This window comes from Arvicola amphibius, chromosome 3 (genome assembly GCF_903992535.2).
Source record: "Arvicola amphibius chromosome 3, mArvAmp1.2, whole genome shotgun sequence".
Classification (NCBI taxonomy): Eukaryota; Metazoa; Chordata; class Mammalia; order Rodentia; family Cricetidae; genus Arvicola; species Arvicola amphibius.
Window position 1 is genome coordinate 180000913 of NC_052049.1, and position 24176 is coordinate 180025088.

General features: G+C 45.2%; 1 protein-coding gene across 5 annotated transcripts in view; it reads right to left on the reverse strand.

Annotated features, from left to right (window-relative positions):
• Positions 1-2254: 2254 nt before the first annotated feature.
• Positions 2255-24176, reverse strand: part of Cnot10 (CCR4-NOT transcription complex subunit 10) — a 48586-nt gene continuing 26664 nt past the window's right edge. For 2 of the 5 annotated variants that reach the window (XM_038322880.2, XM_038322877.2), the window contains 9 exons: positions 20873-20994; positions 20000-20176; positions 17387-17467; positions 12552-12665; positions 10926-11056; positions 10123-10158; positions 9804-9931; positions 4003-4078; positions 2255-2683 (listed from right to left, as the gene is read on the reverse strand). In XM_038322880.2, the coding sequence (XP_038178808.1) occupies positions 2529-2683; positions 4003-4078; positions 9804-9931; positions 10123-10158; positions 10926-11056; positions 12552-12665; positions 17387-17467; positions 20000-20176; positions 20873-20994 (1020 nt within the window). In that variant the 3' untranslated portion in view covers positions 2255-2528. The remainder of the gene's footprint in view (positions 2684-4002; positions 4079-9803; positions 9932-10122; positions 10159-10925; positions 11057-12551; positions 12666-17386; positions 17468-19999; positions 20177-20872; positions 20995-24176) is intronic. The other 3 variants (XM_038322878.2, XM_042054772.1, XM_038322879.2) reach the window with 3 other exon arrangements.

Below are 24176 nucleotides of genomic sequence, written 5' to 3' on the forward strand. Positions count from 1 at the left end.
TTCAATTCCCAGCAACCACATGGTGGCTCACAGCCATCTGTAATGAGATCTGGTGCCCTCTTCTGGCATACAGGCAGGATATTGTATAAGTAAGTAAATAAATCTTATTAAAAAATAAAACTTTAGAGTCACAAAGATAAAATGCATAAAAGAATTTTTCCTCTTATTTTGCCAAATACAAATGAACTAGATATTGTAACTGTAATTCTTACTTGATAACGGTTTTTGTTGTACATAATCTTACTATGTTAAAGTTAAAATGTGGGGGAGGTAAATGTGGAATATTCCTTTACACTGTGTGAATATACGTTGCTGTGACTTGTTTAATAGAGAAGCTGACCGGCCAATAGCTAATAGTTCAGGTGGAAGAGCCAAACAGATTGATGGGAAAAAGAAGAGCAGAGTCAGAGACACAAGCAGACACAGAGAGAAGCAAGACAGGCATGCTGTACTGAGAAAAGGTATTAAGCCACATTACAAAGCAGGTAAGAAATACAGGTTAATTTAAATGTAAGAGTTAGCTAGTTAACAAGCCTGAGCTATTGGCAAAGCATCTACAATTAATATATGCCTCTGTGTTTATTTGGGAGATGCTTGTGGGATTGAAGCTTCCACCTACCAGCCTCTGACTGGACCTGAGAAGCCAGCAAGCATGGCTGTGGTGACTTGCACGAGAACAATCCCTCAGGTTCATACTAAGTAGAGCTGCTTGGGAAGAACCAGGTGTGGCCATGGTGGATGATTTGTGGGCAGAGGTTTCAGATGCTCTCTGCCTTTGCTTGTGGATTAAGACATGAGCTCTCAGCTGTTGCTTCAGCACCATGGCCACCACCATGATGACCATGAACTCTAACCCTCTGAAACTGTAAGCCTCAAATACGTTGACAGCAGCTGGTATATCTACCGCCCATGCCAAGCTGGTCTCCACCCAGGGCCTGAGGAGAGGGAAGACACCAAGAAAGAACCCTAGAAGAAAAACACTGAGAAACAACTTGTCAACGGTTGGGGCAACTCACTTTCTCTAAAGCATATCTACATTTTCCAGTTTAGTGTGTGGCCTATCAAATTCTTGGGACAGCAATCTTACAACATGCACACCTGATATTGTGTGAAAAAACTTTTAAATTCTTCTTCTTTTTCCAAGTAGCCCTGGCTGTCCTGGAAACTGGAACTGACTCTGTAAACCAGGTGGTCCTCGAACTCACTTCCCTGAGTGCTGGGAAAGGCAGGTGACACTATGCCCAGGTATTTCTTTCTTTATGTGCACGTGAGTTCTGAATGAATGTGGACTCTGTCTATGCAGATGCCTGTAGAGGCTACAAGATGGTGTTAGATACTCCTGGAACTGGAGAGCTCCTGGAAGCTGAGTGTGTGGGTGTGAAGAACAGAACCCTGATTCCTGGAAGACCAGTGAGTGCTCTTAACCACTGAACCATCTCTCCAACCCCACTGCCATTAATTTTTCAGTGAATGATTCCAAGTGTATTAGTCATCTCCTTTAAACCCAATTATACCCTGTGGTGGTTTGGATGAGATTAGCCCCCAAAGGCTCATAGATTTCAATGCTTAGTCACTAGGGAGTGGAACTATTTGAAAGGATTAGGAGGTATGGCTTTGTGGAAGGAAGTGTGACACTGGGGGTGGACTTTGAGGTTTTAAAAGCCTATACCAAGACCAGAGTTTCTCTCTTGGTCTATTGACCCAGATGTAGCTCTCAGCTCCAGCGTCACAAGTGCCCCCTGCTCCCTGCCATGACAATAACAGAATTACCTCTGAAACTGTAAGAGAGCACCCAAGTAAGCACTTTTTCTTTTCTAAAAAAAAAAAATTATTTATTTGTTATGATACAATATTCTGTCTGTGTGTATGCCTGCAGGTCAGAAGAGGGCACCAGACCCCATTACAGATGGTTGTGAGCCACCATGTGATTGCTGGGAATTGAACTCAGGACATTTGGAAGAGTAAGCAATGCTCTTAACCTCTGAGCCATCTCTCCAGCCCAACACTTTCTTAAGCTGCCTTGGTCATGGCATCTCTTCACAACAACAGAACAGTGACTAAGACAGACCCTGCAGGTGAGCATGAATTTACTCTATCTCCTTCACCCCAGGGTCAGTTTCTGGACTGACTAGAGCTGATGTTCTGTTCTGTTGGTCTTTTTTTTTTTTTTTTTTTTTTTTTTTTTTTTTTACACAGTTCTGACATTACCTCTCACTAGATAATTTCAACGGCGGAAAGAAAGATGACAACAGCGTTCTGAGAAGAACATTTTTAATGCCTGGACACAGATATACCACAGAATGGGACACAAGTAAAAGTCTCGCAAATAAAAACAGAAAGTAGGTTTATTAGTCCTTAATTTTAAGTAAACCTCTGGCAAAAATTCCAGTGGGTGTACAACAGTCTCAAACTGTTTTCAAAGCCAGCACCTTTCCCACCTGTTTTCTTTATTGGCTTTCCTGTAGGACAACCGAGAGGCCACTGACCACGCCCCGGGCCTCAGGTAACAGTTCCCCCAAAGCAAGCTCTCACTTCCTCTGCACGGTGGTGAATGAGGGCATCTGGATGGGTTGGATGGGGTGCACAGGCTGGAACACGGGCTTCTTCCTCACGTCGGAGTGGGCCTTCACTGTGGGGAGCAGCTGGTTCCGCTTGATCATCTGCAGGGCCAGCTGTGTGTTGCCTAGAAAAACACTGCCCATTAAAGAAAACCAAGCACACACACTACCAACGCACAGACTAGACCACTAGCACCCTGCAAAGGAGGCGAAGGAGGCCTAGACAAGGAGGTCTCCCTGTGCACATGACAAAGAGCCACTGCGCAGGCCGCACATTCCCACTTAAGTGATGTGCAGTGTGTCTCTTGTGCTGGGGTTTAAACACAGATCCTGAGTGTGTTTACTGCTCTACTACAGCACTAGGCCAGCAACAGGATTTCAAAAAAGTTCCCCAAGGATTCTAAGGCATACCCAGGCAGACAACTTGCTATAATACAGGTGGGCTGTATAAAGAAGGGGTTCAAGGGATTCAGGACCACAAACTCATTCAAGGCTTGGCTTTTAGTCAGTCAAGACTATTGGAGTGCCAAGGACTTAATGTCTCTTCAGCTACAAAAACAAGATGTTAGAGAAATGCCTCAGAGGTTAAGAGCACTGGTTGTTCTTCCAGAGAACCTACCTAGGTTTGATTCCTAAGAGATTTGCTTTGATTTGTTTTGACAGTTCTAGTAAAAGTGGGCCAGAAGTGGTGGCATTTATCTTTACCCAGTAGTCAGAGGTAGAGAGGCAAGAGGATTTTGGAGTTTGAGGCCAGCCTGGTCTACATAGTGAATTCCAGACCAACCAGGGTAACAAAGTGAGACCCTGCTTCTAAAAACAAAAGAATAAAAATACAAACAAAACTATGCAGCCCAAGAATGCAGCATTGTGATTCCTGTTCTCAAGAGTTAGTCAGCTGTCCAAGAAAGCTGAATGTTCAGACACCGATTTTAAGGGATAGAAGTTAAAACTTCATTTTCAGACGAAAAGGAGTATTTTAATTTGTGGGCAGGAATCTGTAAGACACCAAAACCTTGCTAACTAACTACTCTTTCCATCTCCCCCGTCCTCTGCGCAGTGCCATGAACAGAACCCAGGCCAGCACTCTATTGCTAAGCTCCAGTTTAGGCCCTTGGTGTGTGTGTGTGCTGGCATGTATATGGAGGTCAGAGGACAATTTTGTGATTCAAGCTCAGGTCAGCAGGCGCAAATGCCCTTTACCTGCTGAGCCACGGTGCTGTCCCCTTAGTTGCATTTTCTACTTAGAAAACCGGGTGGGTCATGTTCTCAAGGACTGTGCAGCTTTAACCTTTATTGTTTTGGGGGATACACCAGTCTGGATCACATGACCCTCCTTCCTCTGCCTCACAAATGCTTTAATTAGAGACACAAACCAACATGCCTGGTACCAAAAGTCGTGAGCATTTTGACGGACAGCACCCTAATGAGAATCACTATCACTCACCGTTCTGCAGTTCAAGGTAGACTGCCAGCAGGATGGCTTCAGGGGGCACCTCTTTAGGATGGATCATTGAAGCCGCCTGTGTGAGAGAGAGAGACAGAGAGAGGAGAGAAAGAGAGAGAGAGAGAGAGATTCATGAAAGCAAAGTCCTCAGTGAGTCTCCATGAGAAGCTGGCACTGACTCAGGGTGTAGATGGAATGGCGGGCTGCGTCCCGCCACCCGGCTAGCTTTACACAAAATAATTTCATGGAAACTGTATTCATTTAAACACTGCCTGGCCCATTAGCTCTAGCCTCTTACTGGCTAATTCTCACATCTTGCTTTAACCCATATTTAGTAATCTGTGTAGCACCACGAGGGGTGGCTTACCAGGAAGGATCTTAGCCTGCGTCCATCTTGGAGAGGAGAGGCATGGCGTCTGCCTGAAGCGTCTGCCTGACTCGGCTTTCTTTCTCCCACAATTCTGTTCTGTCTACTCTGCCTACCTAATTTTCTGTCCTATTAAAGGGCCAAGGCAGTTTCTTTATTAACCAATGAAAGTAACACAGACAGATGACTCCCCTCCATCACCAGGGCTCACGGTCACAGCGCCCCTCAGCGCCTCTGCTGTTTCCTCCTGTAGCCCAGGACAGCCTCACTGAGTGCCCAGTGCTGGGAGCTATTATGCTTGGTTATCCGTGGCAAATGAGGATGCCAGGCCTTGAACACATGGTGCTGTCCTGCCTCATCCTCTGAGCATAGGGTAGAGAATATGCTACCTCACCCAACATTCCCTTATCTTGATACCTATTAAACTCAATATGATTATTTTTCCTCATGTATGGCATAAAATGTAGTTTTCCCAGCTTCTACCCATATTTCCTCAACCCTAATTCTGGCTTTCTTTCTCCTTTTTTATTTTTTGAGACAGCAACCCCAAGGATTACCTTGAATTTCTAACCCTGACCTCTACCTCCCTCCTCAGTGGTGGAGAGTATAGGACTGTATGACTATACATGTTTTCAAAATAAAAAAAAAATTTGTAGATGGATTTATTTTTATGTACATTTTCCCTGTATTTATCTATGTGAACCACACATGCCTGAGGAGGTCAGAGCCCTTGGAACTAGAGTTGTAAATGCTTGTGAGCCAGCAAGTGGGGGCTGGGAACCAAACCTGGGTCCTCTACAAGAACAAGTGCTTTTTTTTTTCTTTTTTTGGGTTTCTTAAGACAGGGTTTTGCTGTGTAGCCCTGGATGTCCTGAACTTGTTCTGTAGACCAGGCTGGCCTTTAACTCAGAGATCCACCCGCCTCTGCCTCCCAAGGGCTGGTATTAAGGTGTGTGTCACCACTGCCCACTGGACAAGTGCTCTTAGTAGCTGAGCCATCACTGAGTGTGGTGGCACACCCTTTTGATCCCAGCAGGTGCATCTGTGTTTGAAGCCAGCCTGGTCTACAGAGTGAGTTCTAGGACAGCTGGGGCTATACAGAGAAACCTTGTTTCATAAAACCAAACCAACAGTTGAGCCATCTCTCTAGTCACTAATATTATTTATTCACTTATATTTGTGTGTGTACGTGGGAAAAGAGGGGTGTGTGCATGCCACAGTGCACATGTGGAAATCAGAGGACAACTTTTTTTTTTTTTTTTTTTTTTTTTTTTTTGAGACAGGGCTCCTCTGTAGTTTTGGAGCCTGTCCTGGAACTAGCTCTTATAAACCAGGCTGGCCTTGAACTCACAGAGATCCACCTGCCTCTGCCTCCCAAGTGCTGGAATTAAAGGCGTGCGCGTGCGCCACCACCGCCCAGCCCAGAGGACAACTTCTACATGTTGCTTTAACCATGTGGTCCTTAGGGACTTGAATTCAGGCCATCAGGCTTTATAGCAAGTACTATCAGCTGAATCATCTTACTGGTCCTGTGTTCCTGCAGACCCCCAGAGCTGGAGCCACAGATGACTGACAGCCACCTAACATGGATGATGGGAACTGAACTTAGGTGTTCCAGATGTTCCTAGCTGCTCAGCTATATCTGTAGTTCCATGAGTTTTACTTTTTATTTTACCTTTCCTTTTTTTTTTTTTTTTTTTTTTGGTTTTTCGAGACAGGGTTTCTCTGTGGCTTTGGAGCCTGTCCTGGAACTAGCTCTTGTAGACCAGGCTGGTCTCGAACTCAAAGAGATCCGCCTGCCTCTGCCTCCCGAGTGCTGGGATTAAAGGCGTGCGCCACCACCGCCCAGCCTTTCCTTTTTTCTTTTTCCTTTTTTAAAGAAAGGGTCTCTGTGTAGGCCTGGATTGTCTGGAACTTGCTATATCGACTATGCTGTTCTTAAATTCAGAGAGCTATCCACCTCCGCCTCGCATTAAAGGCGTTGTGACACCACATCTGGCTTCTTGCTGTTCTGAGATGCTTGGTCATGAAGTTGTCCAAGCTAACCCTAACGTTTCAATCCCCTTGCTTCAGTTTCCCCAAGGGAGGGATTGGATTACAGGGCTATACCACCAGACCCATCTTTCTCCTCTCCAGGGAGTTCTGTATCTGCCTTCCTGGACAACACTGAGTCTACACTCCAGTCATAGGACCAAGTCCAGTGTTGTCACTTCAGGACCGGTAACAGTTGTATTTACAATACCATTTATGTGATGATGGACAAGCCAGGTGGAGGTTCCACCCCAGAACAAAGGAGGCAACACCAGGAAGATCACAAGTTTGAGGTTAGTCTTGGCTACAAAGTCAGACTCTGTTTCAACAAACACACCACACGCTTTCTTTCTTAAGTGAAGCCATTTAAGCAAAAGCAGCCACTGAATGTGGGTCAGGGCCGAACGCCCAGCAGTCTCTTCTGATGTTACTATAAAGGGAAGTCTGGTGGCTAAGATGATAGGTGTGTTTCCTGTCTGTCCCCAGGCGTCAATCCTCAGGCGCTTTCTCTCTCTGCCTCACCCTTTGCTTCGTAAGCAAACGGGGGAGAACGTTCCTGCGCAAACACTTGCACTCTCCTCAGCTTTTTGAGGTAAGTAGCCCACGCTGCTCTGGAACTCACTATGAGTTCACCAAGCTGCCCTTAAAACTTAAAAGGTGTGCCGGGTGGTGGCGCAGGCCTTTAATCCCAGCACTCGGGAGGCAGAGGCAGGCGGATCTCTGAGTTTGAGGCCAGCCTGGTCTACAAGAGCTAGTTCCAGGACAGGCTCTAGAAACTACAGGGAAACCCTGTCTCGAAAAAAACAAAACAAAACAAAAATCAAAAAACAACTTAAAAGGTGTGCCCCACCACCCCCAAGCCTGGCCTTAAAACTTCTGGAAAGACTACCTGAGATTACTGGTGTGTGCCACTATGCCCAAATAGGACAGGAGCCTCCCTGAGGATAAACAAGTGAGCACATAATTTATTCAGGTTTACTGAAGTGGAAGAGAGGCAGGCGAACATATGTGAAAATGGGCTAAAAAGTTTCTCTGAGAGCTCTGCAGGGTAGACACCTAACTGATGGGCAGAAAATGGGCACAATGATACGGAAGGCTGAGAGGGAGGGAATGCAGATTCTGGGGCCTCTCACCCAGAGCCTGTGTAGCCCTGGCTATCTGCATCTCACTTTTTAGAGAAGGTTGGCCTCAAACTCAGAGATCTGCCTGCCTCTGCCTCCAAGTGCTGGAATTAAGGGTATGTGCCACCACTGCCCTGCACAGCTCACGCTCTCAAGATATGCCCCATGAGCAGGGTGGGCAGCTTTTCCCTCTCACATCACAGAGGTCTAACAACAGCTAGGCCTAGAAACTGAAAATTCTGTACTTACAGGTCTACCTTCATGTGGGGAAGGGCATCACTCTACTACTTTGTAGACATTAAGATTTTTTGGGTGTGTGTGTTAAGATGGATCAGTGGGTAAAGGAAATAACTAACTCCCCCAGTCACTCACACACACACACACACACACACACACACACACACACACACACACACACCCGCTGTTGTTCTTTGCATCAACCACAGTCTACACAGCTTTTTATAAAATACAGAATTTCTGAGACTTAATGGCATTTGGCTGCTAACTACTCAGAATCATGGTTGGGGGGGTGATTTGGAAACATCAGCTCAGAGCCCTTTCTGACTCTCCAAATCATTGTTCTGCCCTCCTAGACAGGGTGGGCCTCCCAATTAACAAAGACCCACCACTGGATTAACCCAAAGAACAGAGACCAAAACAAACCAGAGACCCCGAACCAGGACTGACCTCATCTGTCTCTTCTCGCATGGCTCAGCCGCGGCCATCTGCAGCACGAGAACCTGAGCTGGGCTGGCCCAGGCCATCAGAAGGGCTGCTGACTACAGTTCCATCACTGAAAGCACTAAAACATGTCACCTCCTGCAGTTCAGCTCACAGCTCACGTGCGTGCTCTGGTTCCCCAGAGAGCTCAGTATCGATTTTCTGATTTTGCACTAGAAGTGTCCAGTGCAGACGCTAAGGTGACTACAGCTTATGGATGGTTATTTTCCAGGATAGAAGCCCCAACACTTTAGACCCATCAAGGTCACCTGCGTAAGCAGACAGTATATGGAGGCTGTGATGTCCCCAGAGTCCAATCAGTTTCAGTGCCAGTCTCCCCAACAGGTGAGAACACAGGTGGTTCTCTCAGGATGTCCTTTTCTTGGGTTTAGTTTGCCTTTTCTTTTCTTTTTGAGATAGGCTGTCTTAGTTAGTGTTTCTATTGCTGTGACAAACACCATGAACAAAATCAGTTTGGGGAGGAAAAGTTTTCTTCCCACTTACAGTTTACAATCCATAACTCAGGGATGTCAGGATAGGAATTCATGGACAGAGCAGGAAGCTGGAGGCAAGAGTTGATGCAGAGGCCATGAAGAATGCTGCTTACTGGCTTGCTTCCACCTGCTTTTTACAGCACCCTCCCCCATCAATCACTAATTAAGAAAATGCACCAGGCTGTGGTAGTGGTGGTGGTGGCTGCGGCAGGCAGATTTCTGAGTTTGAGGTCAGCCTGGCCTACAGAGAAAATTCCAGGATAACCAAGGCTACACAGAGAAACCATGTCAAACAACATCAACAACAGAAAGAAGGAAATGCACCATAGACATGCCTACAGGCCAATTTTAGGGAGGCATTTTCTCAACTGAAGAGTCCCTTTTCCCAAGGACTCTATAGCTTCTTTAAAGCTAACATAAAACTAGCCAGCACACAGGACCTTACTATGTAGCTCAGGGTAGCCTGGAACTCTCTTTGTAGGCCATGCTGGCCTCAAACTTACAGAGAACCACTTGTCTCTACCTCTTGAATGCTGGAACAAAAGGTATGCCCTGCCATGTTCTCAAGAACATTCAATCCAATTTAATTATTTATTTTTTGGTTTTTTTTTTTTTGAGACAGGATTTTTTTTTCTTTTTTTAAATATTTATTTGTTTATTATGTATACAGTATTCTTCCTGCAGGCCTCATTACAGATGGTTGTGAGCCACCATGTGGTTGCTTGGAATTGAACTCAGGACCTTTGGAAGAGCAGGCGATGCTCTTAACCGCTGAGCCATCTCTCCAGCCCCGAGACAGGATTTTTCTGTGTAGCTTTGGAGCCTGTCCTGAAACTAGCTCTTGTAGACCAGGCTGGCCTTGAACTCAGAGATCCGACTGCCTCTGCCTCCAGAGTGCTGGGATTAAAAGTGTGCGTCACCACCACCCAGCTCAAGAATATTTTAAATCTGGAAAAATATTTCAGGTGTTTAATAAATTGACCATAAACCTCAAATAAAATCACAAACCCTATACACTCTCAGGTCCTTTACTGTACATGGCCAGCTGCCCTTCCCATGCCCTCTTACCTGGTGCAGACACTTCCGGGCTTTGTCATACTCGCTCCTCAGGCAGTAGGCACTGCCCAGGTTGAAGAGCATCACAGTCCGGGCAGAGCTGACAGAACTGGGGTAGCACTGAGGGGCGCGCTTGCCGGCTGAGGAGAAAGTGTAGACACTGGTGAAGGGGCTGTGCAGAGGACGCGGGAGCTCCACTCCACCGCTGAGCACTTGGAACAAAGCACTGTTCCTCAGGCTGACAGATACACGAAGGACACAAGAGACGCAGGGTCTAAGTCTTTGGGATGCAGGCCAGGCTACTTAAGGATTTACAAAACTTCTTACTTACAGGATTCCATTGCTTCATTTTCACCCTTGTCTGATCCTACAAATACATGAAAATAAATCTGAGGGCAGGACAACAGCACATCTTCTAAACACCTAAGTTTCTTACCAAGTAGGAACTTAACGTATGGTAGTATTTGCTTTTGGTGTTGTGGAGGCTTTGTTAAAGGTGTCAGGATGCAACCTCACCACCACCCCACGTGAGCTAGCCACGAAGAGAGGGGACCACATAGCCTCAGAAACTTAAGCGTGACTGAAAATTGTTTGAAAACCACACTTCCACTCCCTCTTGCATGGAGGAATCAGTTAAAAGGAATAAAAAATTGTATCAGAACCAAACCAAAATGCATCCTCTTAAGGCAGGTGAGCTGGCACAATGTCTGTCATCCTAGCACTGAAAAAGTCCAGCCAGGCTGGAGGATGGCATGAGCCCAGGAGTTTGAAGCCTGCCTGGGCAAACAGTGAGGTTATGCCTCTTAAAAAAACAGGGGTGGGGGAGTGGGTGAGGTGAGCAGCGGAAAGGAAGGAAGGAGGGAGGGAAGGAAGGAAGGAAGAAAGGAAGTGAGGAGGGAATGGAAGGGAAGGGAAGAATCCTAACATATCAGCCTTTGAGTGAGAATTTAGGCCAAGTGACAATCAGTTCCCAGGCTTACTTAGCAAACAATTACTAGATTGCCATAAACATGGAGCGCTGACTTCAATCTTCCTTCCCTTCACAACCATGCCCTAAGGTCTCTACATATCCTGAATTACAAAAGGAAGGAAGTGGCAACAATGACCAGTTTTATCAAATGTGTCCTCATTAACCTTGGTCCTGCTCATTTGAGGAGATCCCTAAGGAGACATCAGTGACATTCTCTGGGTTCAGGTGTGTAATGGCATCGGATATTCTGTCAAGGGAGATGAGGGCTTCTGCAGCATATAAATGGCCCAAAAACCTGAAATGAAATTGCAGATTTTAGTCTGAGGAGCAGATCATAACAGAAATGCTTAGTGTACAGTAACACAGGGCACGTGATTCACATACTTCATGTACCTGACCTGAAACCTAAGCTTATTAGGTTGTTCTAATCCAGCAAGAATCAGTGGGTAAAGTCATTTGCTACCAAATCTTACATGCCTAGTTCAATCCCCGGGACTCATGTGCTAGAAGGACGGAACTAACTCTTGCAAGCTGTTTTCTGACGGCCACATGTATACTATGACATGTACCTTACCAATCTCCATTTGCACAAACATTACAAATAAACAAACAATTCAAAAACAAAACAAAACAAAATCCCAATAACAAAAACATTGTAGGAGGAAATGGAGAGACGGCTCCCAGATTAAGAGCACTGATTGCTTTTTCGGAGGAACTGGGTTCACTTCCCAGTGGCCCAGAACTGGCTGTTGATTCTCGTTCCAGGGTACCCAATGCCTTCTTCTGGCCTCCACAGGCACTGCACACATGTGGTGTACAGATCGACATGCAGACAAGACACCAATACACAGGAAGTCTCAGAGCCCCCACTCCCTGGCATGAAAGAAGCTGGTGAGCTGGGTTCAGTAGGTAAAAGGTGCTTGACAAGGCAAGCCTGCAGAGCTCAGCTCAGTCCCATAGGGTTGGGAACAGAGAACTAGTTCAAACAGAGCTGTCCTCTAAGCTCCATGAGCACCATGTTGCTCGACAGTGGCACAGTGCACAGTGGCAGAAGCGTCAGGAGATACTGGCTCCAGAAGGAGGAATGTCAACTGCCTCTCAAGAGTTGTCCTGACTTCCAGAGTGTGGGGCACATACTGTGGCACCTGCACAGCTACGCTCAACATATACTAATAATAAATTAAATTTACCACCCACATCATAAGCCAGACAAGGTGGAGCTACATAGTGAAGTGCCGCCGGGATTAAAGGTGTGCACCACCCCCACCTGGCTAACCCTTTACCTTCTGATCCTCTTGCTGGGATTATCTGCACAAGTGGTACATGTTATGTGGATGCTGCAACTGAGCCCAGGGCTCCACGCATGTTGAGGTGAGCACACTATCAACCTAACCACATTTGTGGCATGCTTTATACTTTGTTTTTAAAGACAGCCCTGGTTGCTTTGAACACAAAGCAACTAATCCTCCTGTCTTAACTCCTGAGTTCTGGGGTTATGGTTATGAGCTATCATTGCCTGCCTGTCTTCCCTCCCTTCTTCCCTTCCTTTAACTTGAGACAGGGTCTTAAGTAGCTCAGGATAGCCTTTAACTTGGTATGCACCTGAGAACTGGCTCTGAATTCCTGATCCTCCTGCACCCACCTCCAAGGTCCTGGGATAACAGTCATATATCATCACACCCATTTGCTTTCCTTACCAACACATATCCCACTGGAGAAGAAAAGTAAGCCAAGTCAAGAGAACCCAGCATCCTGGAAACAATCGTGAGTGCAGATGAAGTCACACTTACTTAAGAGAGCCTGACAGCTTGGGCTGCTGGAGGAGCTGGTCTGCATGATTCAAAGCCATGAGGTTATCACCTAAGGCTAGAGCCACGTAAGCACTGCAAGCAAGGATGGAGCACCTACAACAGAAGAGAGGAGGTAAGAACCCGAGTTACAGATGTGACAGTCTCAGGACAGCCAGGACTGTTTCAGAGAGAAACCTGGTATCAAAAAACAAAAAAACAAAACAAAACATCCAGATGTAACAGTATCTTGGCCAAATACCAAGTGGTTAGCCCTGAAACAAGCAACAAGAACTAAGCAGGTTATATTCCTATATTTAGGAATGCATGCACACACTTAATAGTAAAGGAAAAGTACGTGAATTTGAGAGCAAGAGGGGAATACATGGAGAGGCTATAGGAACGGAAAGGGGGAAGAATAATATAGTTATTCTGTAATCTAAAAAAATAAAATTATTAAAAAAATACAGGGAGAATAAATGAAATACAAAGGTTAGAGTGGGAAGCTACATGTAGGATATGTGTCTCCAAATAACAATTTAAAAGATGTATATATCTATTTCCATGCTTTCCAGGGATAGGAGGATCTCAAGTCTGAGGCAGTCCGGGCTGCACGGTGAGCTAGACCAGGGTCTTACCCACTTGTGAAAAATGGCTCCTCTTTTTTTTTTTTTTTTTTTTTTAGTTTTTCAAGACAGGGTTTCTCTGTGTAACAGCCCTGGCTGTCCTGGAACTAGCTCTTGTAGACCAGGCTGGCCTCAGACTCAGAGATACGCCTGCCTCTGCCTCCTGAGTGCTGGGATTAAAGGCGTATACCACTACCCTATTCTATATATATAAATTATTCATATATATGTATATATATATATATATATATATATATTATTCATGTATTTGAGTGTTCTGTTTTCATGTACACCAGAAGATAGAACCTGATCCCATTACAAATGGTTGTGAGCCACCATGTGGTTGCTGGGGATTGAACTCAGGACCATTGAAAAAAAACAAACAAAACCCACCCCACAACAACAAAAGCAAAAATTTCAGTAGGTACACTCAGACCACTGCTCCTTTCCTCGGCTCCCACAGCCAGAGGTTGTCCCTGCAAGCTGCAGTGCTACGAGCCCAGAACAGGACCACCTCAGGAAGGCTCACTGGGAAACACCGGCCCCAGCCTCTCCTGACGGTAGGTGGGCTATTACTACTTCAGCCCACTGTCACGCTCACTTTGGGTCCAGAAACCAGTCATGTAAGCACTGGTGCAGGGCAGTTTTCCAGCAAGCCCACATCAAACCCATGCGTAAGAAAGTGAATGTTTCCCTAACTTTTACCCTAAGGTTCTATTAGTAAAATCAGCCCCACTAAAATATTAAATATGTCAATATAAAACTTGGGCCACGGATGGCTCAGCAGTCAGAGACCTTGGCTAACACGACTTGGTTCAGTCCTCAGCAAAGCACAACAACATATGTGGCTGGGATCCTGATCAAGGGCCACGGAATTAAGGCAGTTTCACTGCCCTGAACCGCCACACTCCTCCTGAAGCCTGATAATTCACCCCAGGTCACTTCTCAGTGCCCTCTCCACTCAGTTTCCTGTTAGAAAACGCGATCTCCCGCAGGCTCTGCACAGCACAAAGAGACAAGCATGGCTCTACCTACCAGGCCCTTGCAGAAAAATCATTCTACTTTTGATCCTTAAAGCACCCGTCCCCAACACACACTGCACCCTGGAGCCACTGTCCGATCCGTTTTACCTGACGCTCAGTGGATCTGACAGCTCACTGAACTAGAAGATGAAGAGGCAAGGGCAGAGACACTCTAGCTTCTGCCCCCTGTGGAGAATCTGACAAAACCCTCACTCCATCCACATCCTGAGGAGCTAGCTAAGTCCTCAGACAACCACAGAAAGGGAAGAAAGGAAGGAGAGGCGAAGGGGGATCCTCCTTAAACATTAAAATCAGCCGCAGAAGACAGGCATTGAAAACAGTTGAAGAGATATCCTGGGGACTAAGGAATGCAGTTCAGATACCTCAAACTTTAACCACCAGCAAAGAAGCTGACACGGCCAAAATCAATGAGTCACCATTTATCAAAATGAAACACATTTACAGTGAAATTCCACAACAAATATCATTTGAAAAATTGGCTAACAAAATCAACGCACAACAAATTGGAAAAGGTAAAATTTCAAAGAAATATATATGTATGTATGTATATGTATGTATGTGTATATATATATATATGTGTGTGTGTGTATATATATATATATATCAAGAGCCCCCAAAACACCAAGCTTATTCCACTTCTCTACAAGTAATTTAGAAAAAAATGAAACCTGTCCACTACCAGCTGACCCCTGATTCTCCTGCCTCCATCTCCAAAGTCTAAGGCTTACAGGCATGCACCATATCCTCTATGCTGTGGTGGGGAACAAACTTGAGGGCTTTGTACTTGCTAGGCAGCCACTCTACCAAATGAGCTACATATGCAGCCCTAGGAGGCTCCTCCCATATTGAGATAGAGCTCTGCTAAAGTAGCCTCAGCTAGCCTCTCAATTCTTGTCCCTCACTCTCCTAGATTATAGATTACAGAGGTGGGCCTTATGCCTGGATAATCCCCACCCCTACTCTCATAGGAGACTATGTAGCCCTGGCTGGCCTGAGACCTGTTAAGTAGTCCAGGCTAGTCTTGAACTCACAGAATCCGCCTGCCTCTGCTGAGATAAAAGGCAAATACCACCACATTCTTTCTTTCTTTTTGCCTGTTTTGCTTTTTCTTTAAAACAACAACAAGAACAAACTATGGGTGTTCTGCTGCTTGTGTAGGAACCACTTGTGTGTCTAAGGAGGCCAGAAGAGGGTGAAAATCTGAAACTAGAGTTACTGATAGATGGGAGTGAGCCATATGTGGTGCTGGGAACCAAACCCAGGTCCTCTAAACCATGAGCCATCTCTCCGGCGCATTCTGCTTTATGTAAAAAGCTCCTTTTATCTTTAGTAAATGTAGTATCACCAGAGCTGGTCATACCCTAGGCAGCAAATCAAACGAATACTGTCTGGCTGGAGAGATGGCTCAATAGCTGAAAGCAAGTACCGCTTTTGTGGAGGATGAGTCTGAGCCCCAGCACGATCCACAGCTCCAGGGGATCCTGTGCCTCCAGCTTCCAGTCACAAGCCCTCACATACACACGCCCTCCCCAGTCACAGCTCTCACATACACACGCCCTCCCCAGTCACAGCTCTCACATACACACGCCCTCCCTAGTCACAGCTCTCACATACACATGCCCTCCCCAGTCACATCACTTGTCCTCACACCCCCTCCCACAACACAACTAAAAGTAAAATGAATCTTTTTTATAAAGCTGAAAGTCCTGGAGATCCAGCATTTTATATAAACAGAACTGCGACGTTACATAACCCAATTCTAACCCGCGACCTGACAGAGAGTGAGGTGCAGAGGAGCAGAGCAGTGAGAAATCACTGTGACAGCGTGGGGACAGTCGTCAGGCCTAAGGGCGCTCTGGGGAGGCACACGGGACCCTGCTGACGTGGACACAGTGCAGATGCCATGTAGGTCCTGGGCACGATCCTCTGGAGAACTGACAGCATAGGCAGGCTTCAGCAGGACCACACTCAAGTCGTAAGATGCCTGAACCTCAGCACTGGGGATGCTGAGGCAGGAGGATCACTGTGGTTTACATAGGATGACTATGTATCATGTAGCTATGCCTCAAATAGGAACAAAACAAAACAAAAAACCCCCAAACTCAACGGAAATGGGGACAGGTATGGGCCTTGAGGAGGCAGTACAAAGGGCGAAGATCAGCTGAGGTACGCCAAGCGGCAGGTCTCACCTACTCCAACTCTGCCCCAGGACAAGACTCAAACAAGCAGAACCCTTACACAAGCTGAGTCTTCTGCGGTATGCATGTGATCAGTCCATTGTTGGACTCCTTAAAACCAACCCTTGGGGATCCTCTGAATCCACGGAGGAAGAACTCAAAGGTGCCAGGTTAGGATCTAAGGAATTACCTCACCTGTACAACACTGGGCCTAATTATCTTTGTCCTAAACATGTCCTGTTATCCATTTTGAGGCCTCCTAACAAAAAAGACAAATTAAAATTCATTTTCACTTTGTGTGCTTTAATTTCCCATACAGAAAGAAGTCCCCCATACTGGTCCCGATGTTTTTTCCTACACCTCCCTAGTACTGCTCTAATCTTTCCAGATTCTGGAATCCTCTAGCTTATCCAAGATTTATGCAACCTTAAATTATGTGTATGTATGTACCTAAGTACCCATGCACATGCAAATAAAAAAGGATCTTGGGTTCAAAGTTTTGTTTTGTTTTTAAAGACAGGGTTTCCTGTATTCTAGGTTAGCTTCAAATTCACTACGTAACTGAGGGTAACCTTGACTTCTGACATCCCAGTCTCTCCCTTCAGTGCTGAAACTACAGGAATATATCACCACATCTCACCTTTTTTTTGGAGACAGGGTTTCTCTGTGTAGCCCTGGTTGTGCGGGAACTCACTCTGTGTACCAGGTTGGCTTCGAATTCACAGAGATCTGCCAGCCTTTGCCTTCTGAGTGCTGGGATTAAAGGTGTGTGCCACCATTGCCCGACTCTCTTATTCATTTTTAACATCGAATAAATTTTTAGAGGTGCTAGGATAGAACACAAGGCCTAGGACAACCAAAGCTGGAAGATGGTGCTATGGAGAGGTCTCCTACAGTGGTGCAGGCATGTGGTCCTGCATGTGACAGTGTTGTAACACTGGTGAAAGCCAGTGTGCTCACCTCAGAGGATGCTCACCGCGTCAGATACTCACTTTAGGCTTTCTAATTCCTGCTTCCTCAGCGGAGAAGAAGGTGGAGCTGGAATGAACTTATCTCCATCATGGCTTTTACTGCTGAAATACAGAAAGACTCAGATATAAAAAGAAACAAACCAGTGTGAAATTTGTTCTCTTATACCTACCACCCCAATGCAGTTTCTTCAAGTGTGTGAGTCGGAGCAACTAATGAACAGAGGCCTGCAGTATGTTCACACTCACTCGGTACTGCGCACTACTGCAGTGTCCCGAGCACACAAGAGCACCTCTACGAAATCTCCAGCTGCAAACATCACTACTATAGAAGTATCTTCTCACATTGTACTGCTTCAAAATTTCTCTAGTATAAAAGCTAGGGCTGTGGTTCAGTTGATAGAGTGATTGTCTAACACAGAGGAAGCCCTGGGATCCAGTCCCAGCATTGCATAAGCTAGGCATGATGATATGTGTCTTTAATCCAAGTATATAGGAGGTAGCAGACTAAGGGTTAGAAGTTCAAGGTCATCTCAAGGTGAGTCTGCCAGGTCTATATGATGAGGCTGTGTCTCAAAATTTATGTAACAAATACTCAAAAAGTTATAATCAAGAAAGGAGGGGTTGGAACAGAGACAAAAGTTTAAAGGTAACGCATAGGGACCAGACCTTCAAGTTGGGCATGGTAGCTAAACCTCTCCTCCAGCACTCAGGAGGCCGAGGCAGAAGGATCACTGGAAATTCAAAGTTGATTTGGGCTTGAGATATAGACCTAGATCAACACAAAAAATGAAAACAAAAAGAATAAGGGGGGAAAAAAGCAAGTAGGTTTCCTTTTCTTTTCTCTCTCTTTCTTTTTCTTTTTCTTTTTTCTGAGACAGGGTTTCTCTGTGTAGCCCTGGCCATCCTGAACTCACTTATAGCCCAGGCTGGCTTCTAACTCACAGAGACTCAAAAGTCTTTACTTCATGAGTGCTGGGGTTAAAGGCATGCGCCACCATGTGCAGCTGGCACTTTAAAAAAAAATATATGTATTTTTAAATGTTTGCATGTATATGTGTGTGGCTATAAATGAGCCATAGTGCACACATGGAGGTCAGAGGATAACTTGTAGAAGAGTTGATTCTATCCTTCTACCATGTGACTCTTAGAGAATGTCCAGCTGAACTTAACAGAGATCGGTCTGCCTCTACCCCCCAAGTGCTGGGATTAAAGGTGTGTGCCACCTTGGCCTAGATTGGCTCCTACTGTTTAATAAATAAATAAATGTGTGTATTATATATATATATATTTTATATATATATTTATATATATGTATATATATATATGTATGTAAAATGTTGTTTCTGATACCCACAAGATTTTTTTAAATATTTATTTATTTATTATGTATACAATATTCTGTCTGTGTGTATGTCTGCAGGCCAGAAGAGGGCACCAGACCCCATTACAGATGGTTGTGAGCCACCATGTGGTTGCTGGGAATTGAACTCAGGACCTTTGGGAGAGCAGGCAATGCTCTTAACCGCTGAGCCATCTCTCCAGCCCCCCACAAGATTTTTGAATCCCCCCGTGTTAACAGGTATTTCTTTTCTTTGCTATTTCTTCACAGGGTTTTGTTATATATACCAGACTGGTACCCAACTTGTCGCCCTCCTGCCTCCCAGAACTGGAACACAGATGTGTGCATCCTACCTGGCTCTGGTCTTGAAGCTGCTCCTTTGAAAAAACAAAAAAGCCCACACCCCAAGTTCGTTTTCTATCTTTTCTCAGAGTCCTCTTCTCACTTAGCTTTTCCTTTGTTTCTCTTTAGAAACATCCTTGCCTCCTTTGTTGTGAAAGAATAGGAACTGCTGGATGCAGCTGAGGAAGACATCGGAAGGGCAGAGGACTTGCAAAAGTCCTGAAGGGCTTCTGCCAAGGGAGCTGCGTTGGTATATTTTGTTTTTTGTTTTGTCAATTTGACACAAACTAGACTAATCTGGGAAGAGGGGACCTCAATTAAGAAAAGGCCTCCATCAGACTGGCCTACAAGCAACTCTTGACTGCTGATTGATAAGCAAGAACCCAGCCCACTGTGGGTGGTACAAGCATAGTGAGCTATGGAAGAGGAGACATGGGTTAACAGCTCAAAAGCAGAGTTCCTCCTAGGCTTCTGCTTTGGTTCTTGCCACCCCTCAATGATGGAATACCACCAAGACCAAACAAACCCTTTCCTTCTTGTGGGGGTTCCAATAAGAATGGCTCCCTTAGACTCATCTACTTGAAAGCGTAGTTAACAGGGAGTGGCACTATTTAAAAGGACTAGGAGGTGTGGTATTGTGGAGGAAGTATGTCACTGGGGATGGGCTTTGAGGGTTAAAAAGCTCAAGCCAGGTCCCAATGTCTGCCTTCCTGCTATCTGTGTATCTAGATATAAAACTCTCAGCTAGTTTCTCCATGTCTGCCTGCGTGCCATGATAATAATGGACTAAATCTCTGAAACTGAAAGCAAGTCCCAAATAAATACTTTATAACCGTCGATGGCCATGGCGTCTCTCTGTAGCAACAGAACACTAAGACTCTTTCCAAGCTGCTCTTGGTCTAGTGTTGAGCACAGCAGTAGAGAGCACAAGACAGGAAGAGTGGGATGGGTACCTGCACAGCTCGCTGCTCTCGCTGCTTTCGGTGTTTCCTCCTAGCTGGCTGCTGTTCTTGGAGCCATTTTCCTGCTTTGGGTCTTGCTGTTCTTCGGGTAATAGCAACAAGGCATTTCTGAGACAGATGGCTGCAAACTCCACACTTGCTACAGGAATAGCTGAAGACTGCCCATCACTTCAAAGAATGAGACAAACAAGCTGAACAGACAGCAGAAAAAGAAACTGGACGTCGCTGCTATAAGAAATCATTAACTGTTATACAGTGGTGGTGGCGTACACCTTTAATCCCAACACCAGGGAGACAAAGGCAGGTGGATCTCTGTGAGTTCGAGGCCAGCCTAGTCTACAGAGCAAGTTCCAAACCTACACAGAAAAACCTTGCCTTGGAAAACAAAAACAAAAAATGAACTAAATCAGTGTATGTTCAATATGTTTTTTTTTTTTTTTTTTTTTTTTTTTTTTGCTTGTGGATGTTTTCAACCAGGCTGGTTGACTCCATGGATGGGGACTAACAAGACAAGGGTGAGGAGGGTAGGCAATTGTTCCAGAAGCAGTGTGATCTAAAAAGGAGACACCAAAATGCCCTCTTCTGGACATTCTGATTCATGGCAATCAATAGGCTGCTTGCTTAGGACACAGACTGTTTCAGCACCCCAGATGCATTAAATCATAGCTACAGCAGACAGATCAACTCACTGTGGAGCTATTCAGTGTGGGCCTCGGTTTGTGGGTCTGGTTACTGATGCTGCAATAAAACGTCATCACAAAGCAATTCTCCTATGAAACGATAAAGTCCAAGCTCTTTTCCACTAAGACCACAGTGTGAACAGGGTTATTACAGAGACACATTGGCTCATGGCAAAATACTTACCTGTAGACAGTGTTCTGAACAGACTGTGACGCCAGGACGATTTTACGGTGATATCCTTGACCAACAATAGATTGTACAATTCCCTTTTTGGTGGGAAGACCTTTAGTTTCTTGCTCAGAAGTCTACAAAACAAAATATACTTCAAATAAAATTTAAAGGAACTATAAGACATGACATAAAAGCCAGGAGGTAGTAGCACACACCTTTAATCCCAGCACTTAGGGAGTCAGAGGCAGGCGAATCTCTATGAGTTTGAGGCCAGCCTGGTCTTTAGAGTGAGTTCCAGGGCAGCCAGAGATGCACAGAGAAACCCTGTCTCGACAAAACAAAACAAAACAAAACAAAACAAAACAAAACAAAACAAACCACAAAACACAGAACAATTTAGCTGGGTGGTGGTGGCACTTTTAATCCCAGCACTCAGGAAAAAAAAAGACATGACATAAAATATGATAAAATAATTTACAATTATTATTACATTTCATAAATTTATTTCATGTACATAAGTGCTTGCTTACTTGTTAGTATGTATGTATACCATGTGTATGCCTGGTGCCCGCGAAAGCTTAAGAGGGCACTGAGTTCCCTGAACTACTGGTAGCTGTGTTCCACCATGTGAGTACTCGGAACCTAACCTGGGTTTCTGGCAAGTGTCCACCTCTAGCACCACATTTTACAATTATTAAATAAGTATGTGAGTGTGTACTTAGGAGATAGGGTTTGTTATATAGCTCAAGTTGGTCTCAAACTTGCAATCCTACTGCTTCAACCTCCTATGGCCACTGTGAGGCTACATTTTTTCCGCCCTGTGTATCTATCACACATGTGTCCCTGTGCATTGAGTCTGGAAACCTGAGGGGAACATGTGGAGTTGTCCTTGGGTGTCTCCTGTGTTTTTACTGAGCAGAGTCTCTCAACAGACCCAGGCTGGCTGGGAAGGCTAGTGCAGCAAGCCAGCTAGGGATTCCATCCCTTACTTTCCAGTTCTGGAATTATGCTCACCACAGTCACGGTGCTGGAAAGCCAAACTCTATCCTTCATGTTTATTATGACAACCATTTCATACTGGAGCCATCTCTTCAGCTACACCCTACCCCTGTGTTTCTGTTATATAAGGTCTCACTATGAAGCCCTTGCTGTCCTGGAACTTGCCATGTAGACCAGGCTAGCTTTTAGATGGCCCTCACTGCTCTTGCCTCCCAAGTGCTTAGATTATAGGCACCACCTTGCCCATCATATTTTTCCTCTAAAGTAGTAATGACATTACCAGAAACAATCTAATAAGCTACATACAGAGTTCAGACAGGTATAATTCTTGCCTTCTAGGCAACTTAAAGCCCCAATCCATAAAACCAACAAATATTTAAACTTAAAGGGACAACACTTCACCAAGGAGCTTGGTGACAGCAGTGGACACACCTCTCCTTCCACCTTACTAATTACCGTGAGGTGAAATCCTAGTCATCATTGTATGAGACACCCCAGATCTCCTCTGCGGCAACACCCTAGAGCTAGGCAGCAAGAAATCGGAACTAAGCGTGGCCTGGAGCCTTTTCTCTAAACACAAATACCTCTGCAACCACTCTCTCCTGGTAACTACAAAGGTCCTCACAATGCAAGTTCATGAAAGGATCAGGAAGATAAATAAGTGATTCCTAGAGTCATTCTTACTTAAACTTACTTCTCTGGTTATGTGCATGTGTGTGCCTCAGTGGGGGTTTATGCAGTGGAGTCTAAGGAGGCCAGAAGAAGGCATTAAATCCAGTCTAGATTCTAAAGTCTAGGACTTGAATTGCAGACAGTGTACATGCTGGGCATCAAATCCAGACCCTCTGGAAAAGCAGCAAGTACTCTTAATTGATTAACCATCTCTCCAGTCCATAGGCCCAGTTAACAAGTTTCCTTTATTTTGTTTTCTTAAGGTTTTTGAGACAGGGTTTCTTTTTTTTTTTTTTTTTTTGGTTTTTCGAGACAGGGTTTCTCTGTAGCTTTGGAGCCTGTCCTGGAACTAGCTCTTGTAGACCAGGCTGGTCTCGAACTCACAGAGATCCGCCTGCCTTTGCCTCCCGAGTGCTGGGATTAAAGGCGTGCGCCACCACCGCCCGGCTTTTGAGACAGGGTTTCTGTGTGCAGCATTGGGTGTTCTAGAACTCACTCTGTAGACCAGGCTGGCCTCAAACTCAGAGATCTACCTGCCTCTGCCTCCCAAGTGCTGGGATTAAAAGCATGTGCCACCACTGCCTGCCTTCAAACAAGTTTTTTTTTTAAAACAAGAATAAATCTGCCTCGAATTTATCAATTAATTTAAAAATGATTTAAATAAGAAAGCTGTCTTTTGTTTTTGAGACAGGGCTTTAAACAGCTCAGGATGATCTCACCATGAACTGCTGACTCTCCTGTCCTACTCTTCAGTCTTTATTTTCCCCCGAGACAGGGTTTCTGGCTGTCCTGGAACTCGCTCTGTAAACCAGGCTGGCCTCACACTCAAAGAGATTCACCTGCCTCTCCCTCCCAAGTGCTGGGATTAAAGGTGTGTGCCACCACCACCTGGCACTAAAGTCTTTTTTAAAACACCAAACTACAGGAGAGACAGTTCAGTGGTAGGAACACTTGCTGCTCTTGCTGGGGACCCAGGTTGTTTCCAGCACTCACATGGCAACTCCAGTTCCAGGGGCTCCAAAGCCCTCTCTTCCAGCCTCTGTGGCTCTGCACACACATGCGGTGCACAGATATATATGTAGGTGAAACACTCACATAAATAAAAATAAATCTTAGAAATGAAAACCCCACCAGGCGGTGGTGGTGCATGCCTTTAATCTCAGCACTTGGGAGGCAGAGGCAGGTGGACCAGGCCAGCTTCGTCTACAAGAGCTAGTTCCAGGACAGGATCCAAAGCTACAGAGAAACCCTGACTCGAATAAAAACAAAACAAAACAAAACAACCCCCCCAAAAGAAATGAAAACCCCCAAAGAAGCTCAGTGATATAGAACTTTCCTACTATGCACAAGGCTCTTTTTTGAGTTTGAATGTGCATGCGTGCGCACACACATACACACCCACCCACCACAAAAGGTAAAGCACAATTAACTACATGGTTAAAGCCTTTCAGGAGCATCCTTAGTCTCTTCTCTGCTATATTCAAGTATCAACTACTTAAATACTAAATGAAAAACTGCCCAGCAGGTATGTTTCTTTTAAACTCCTTGGTTCTTTTGCCTGATTTTCAGAAAATGCTGCTCAGTAAAGAACTTCAAAATCCTACATATCCTATGACAGGCAGGCATGCCAGGCAAGACCGTAGAC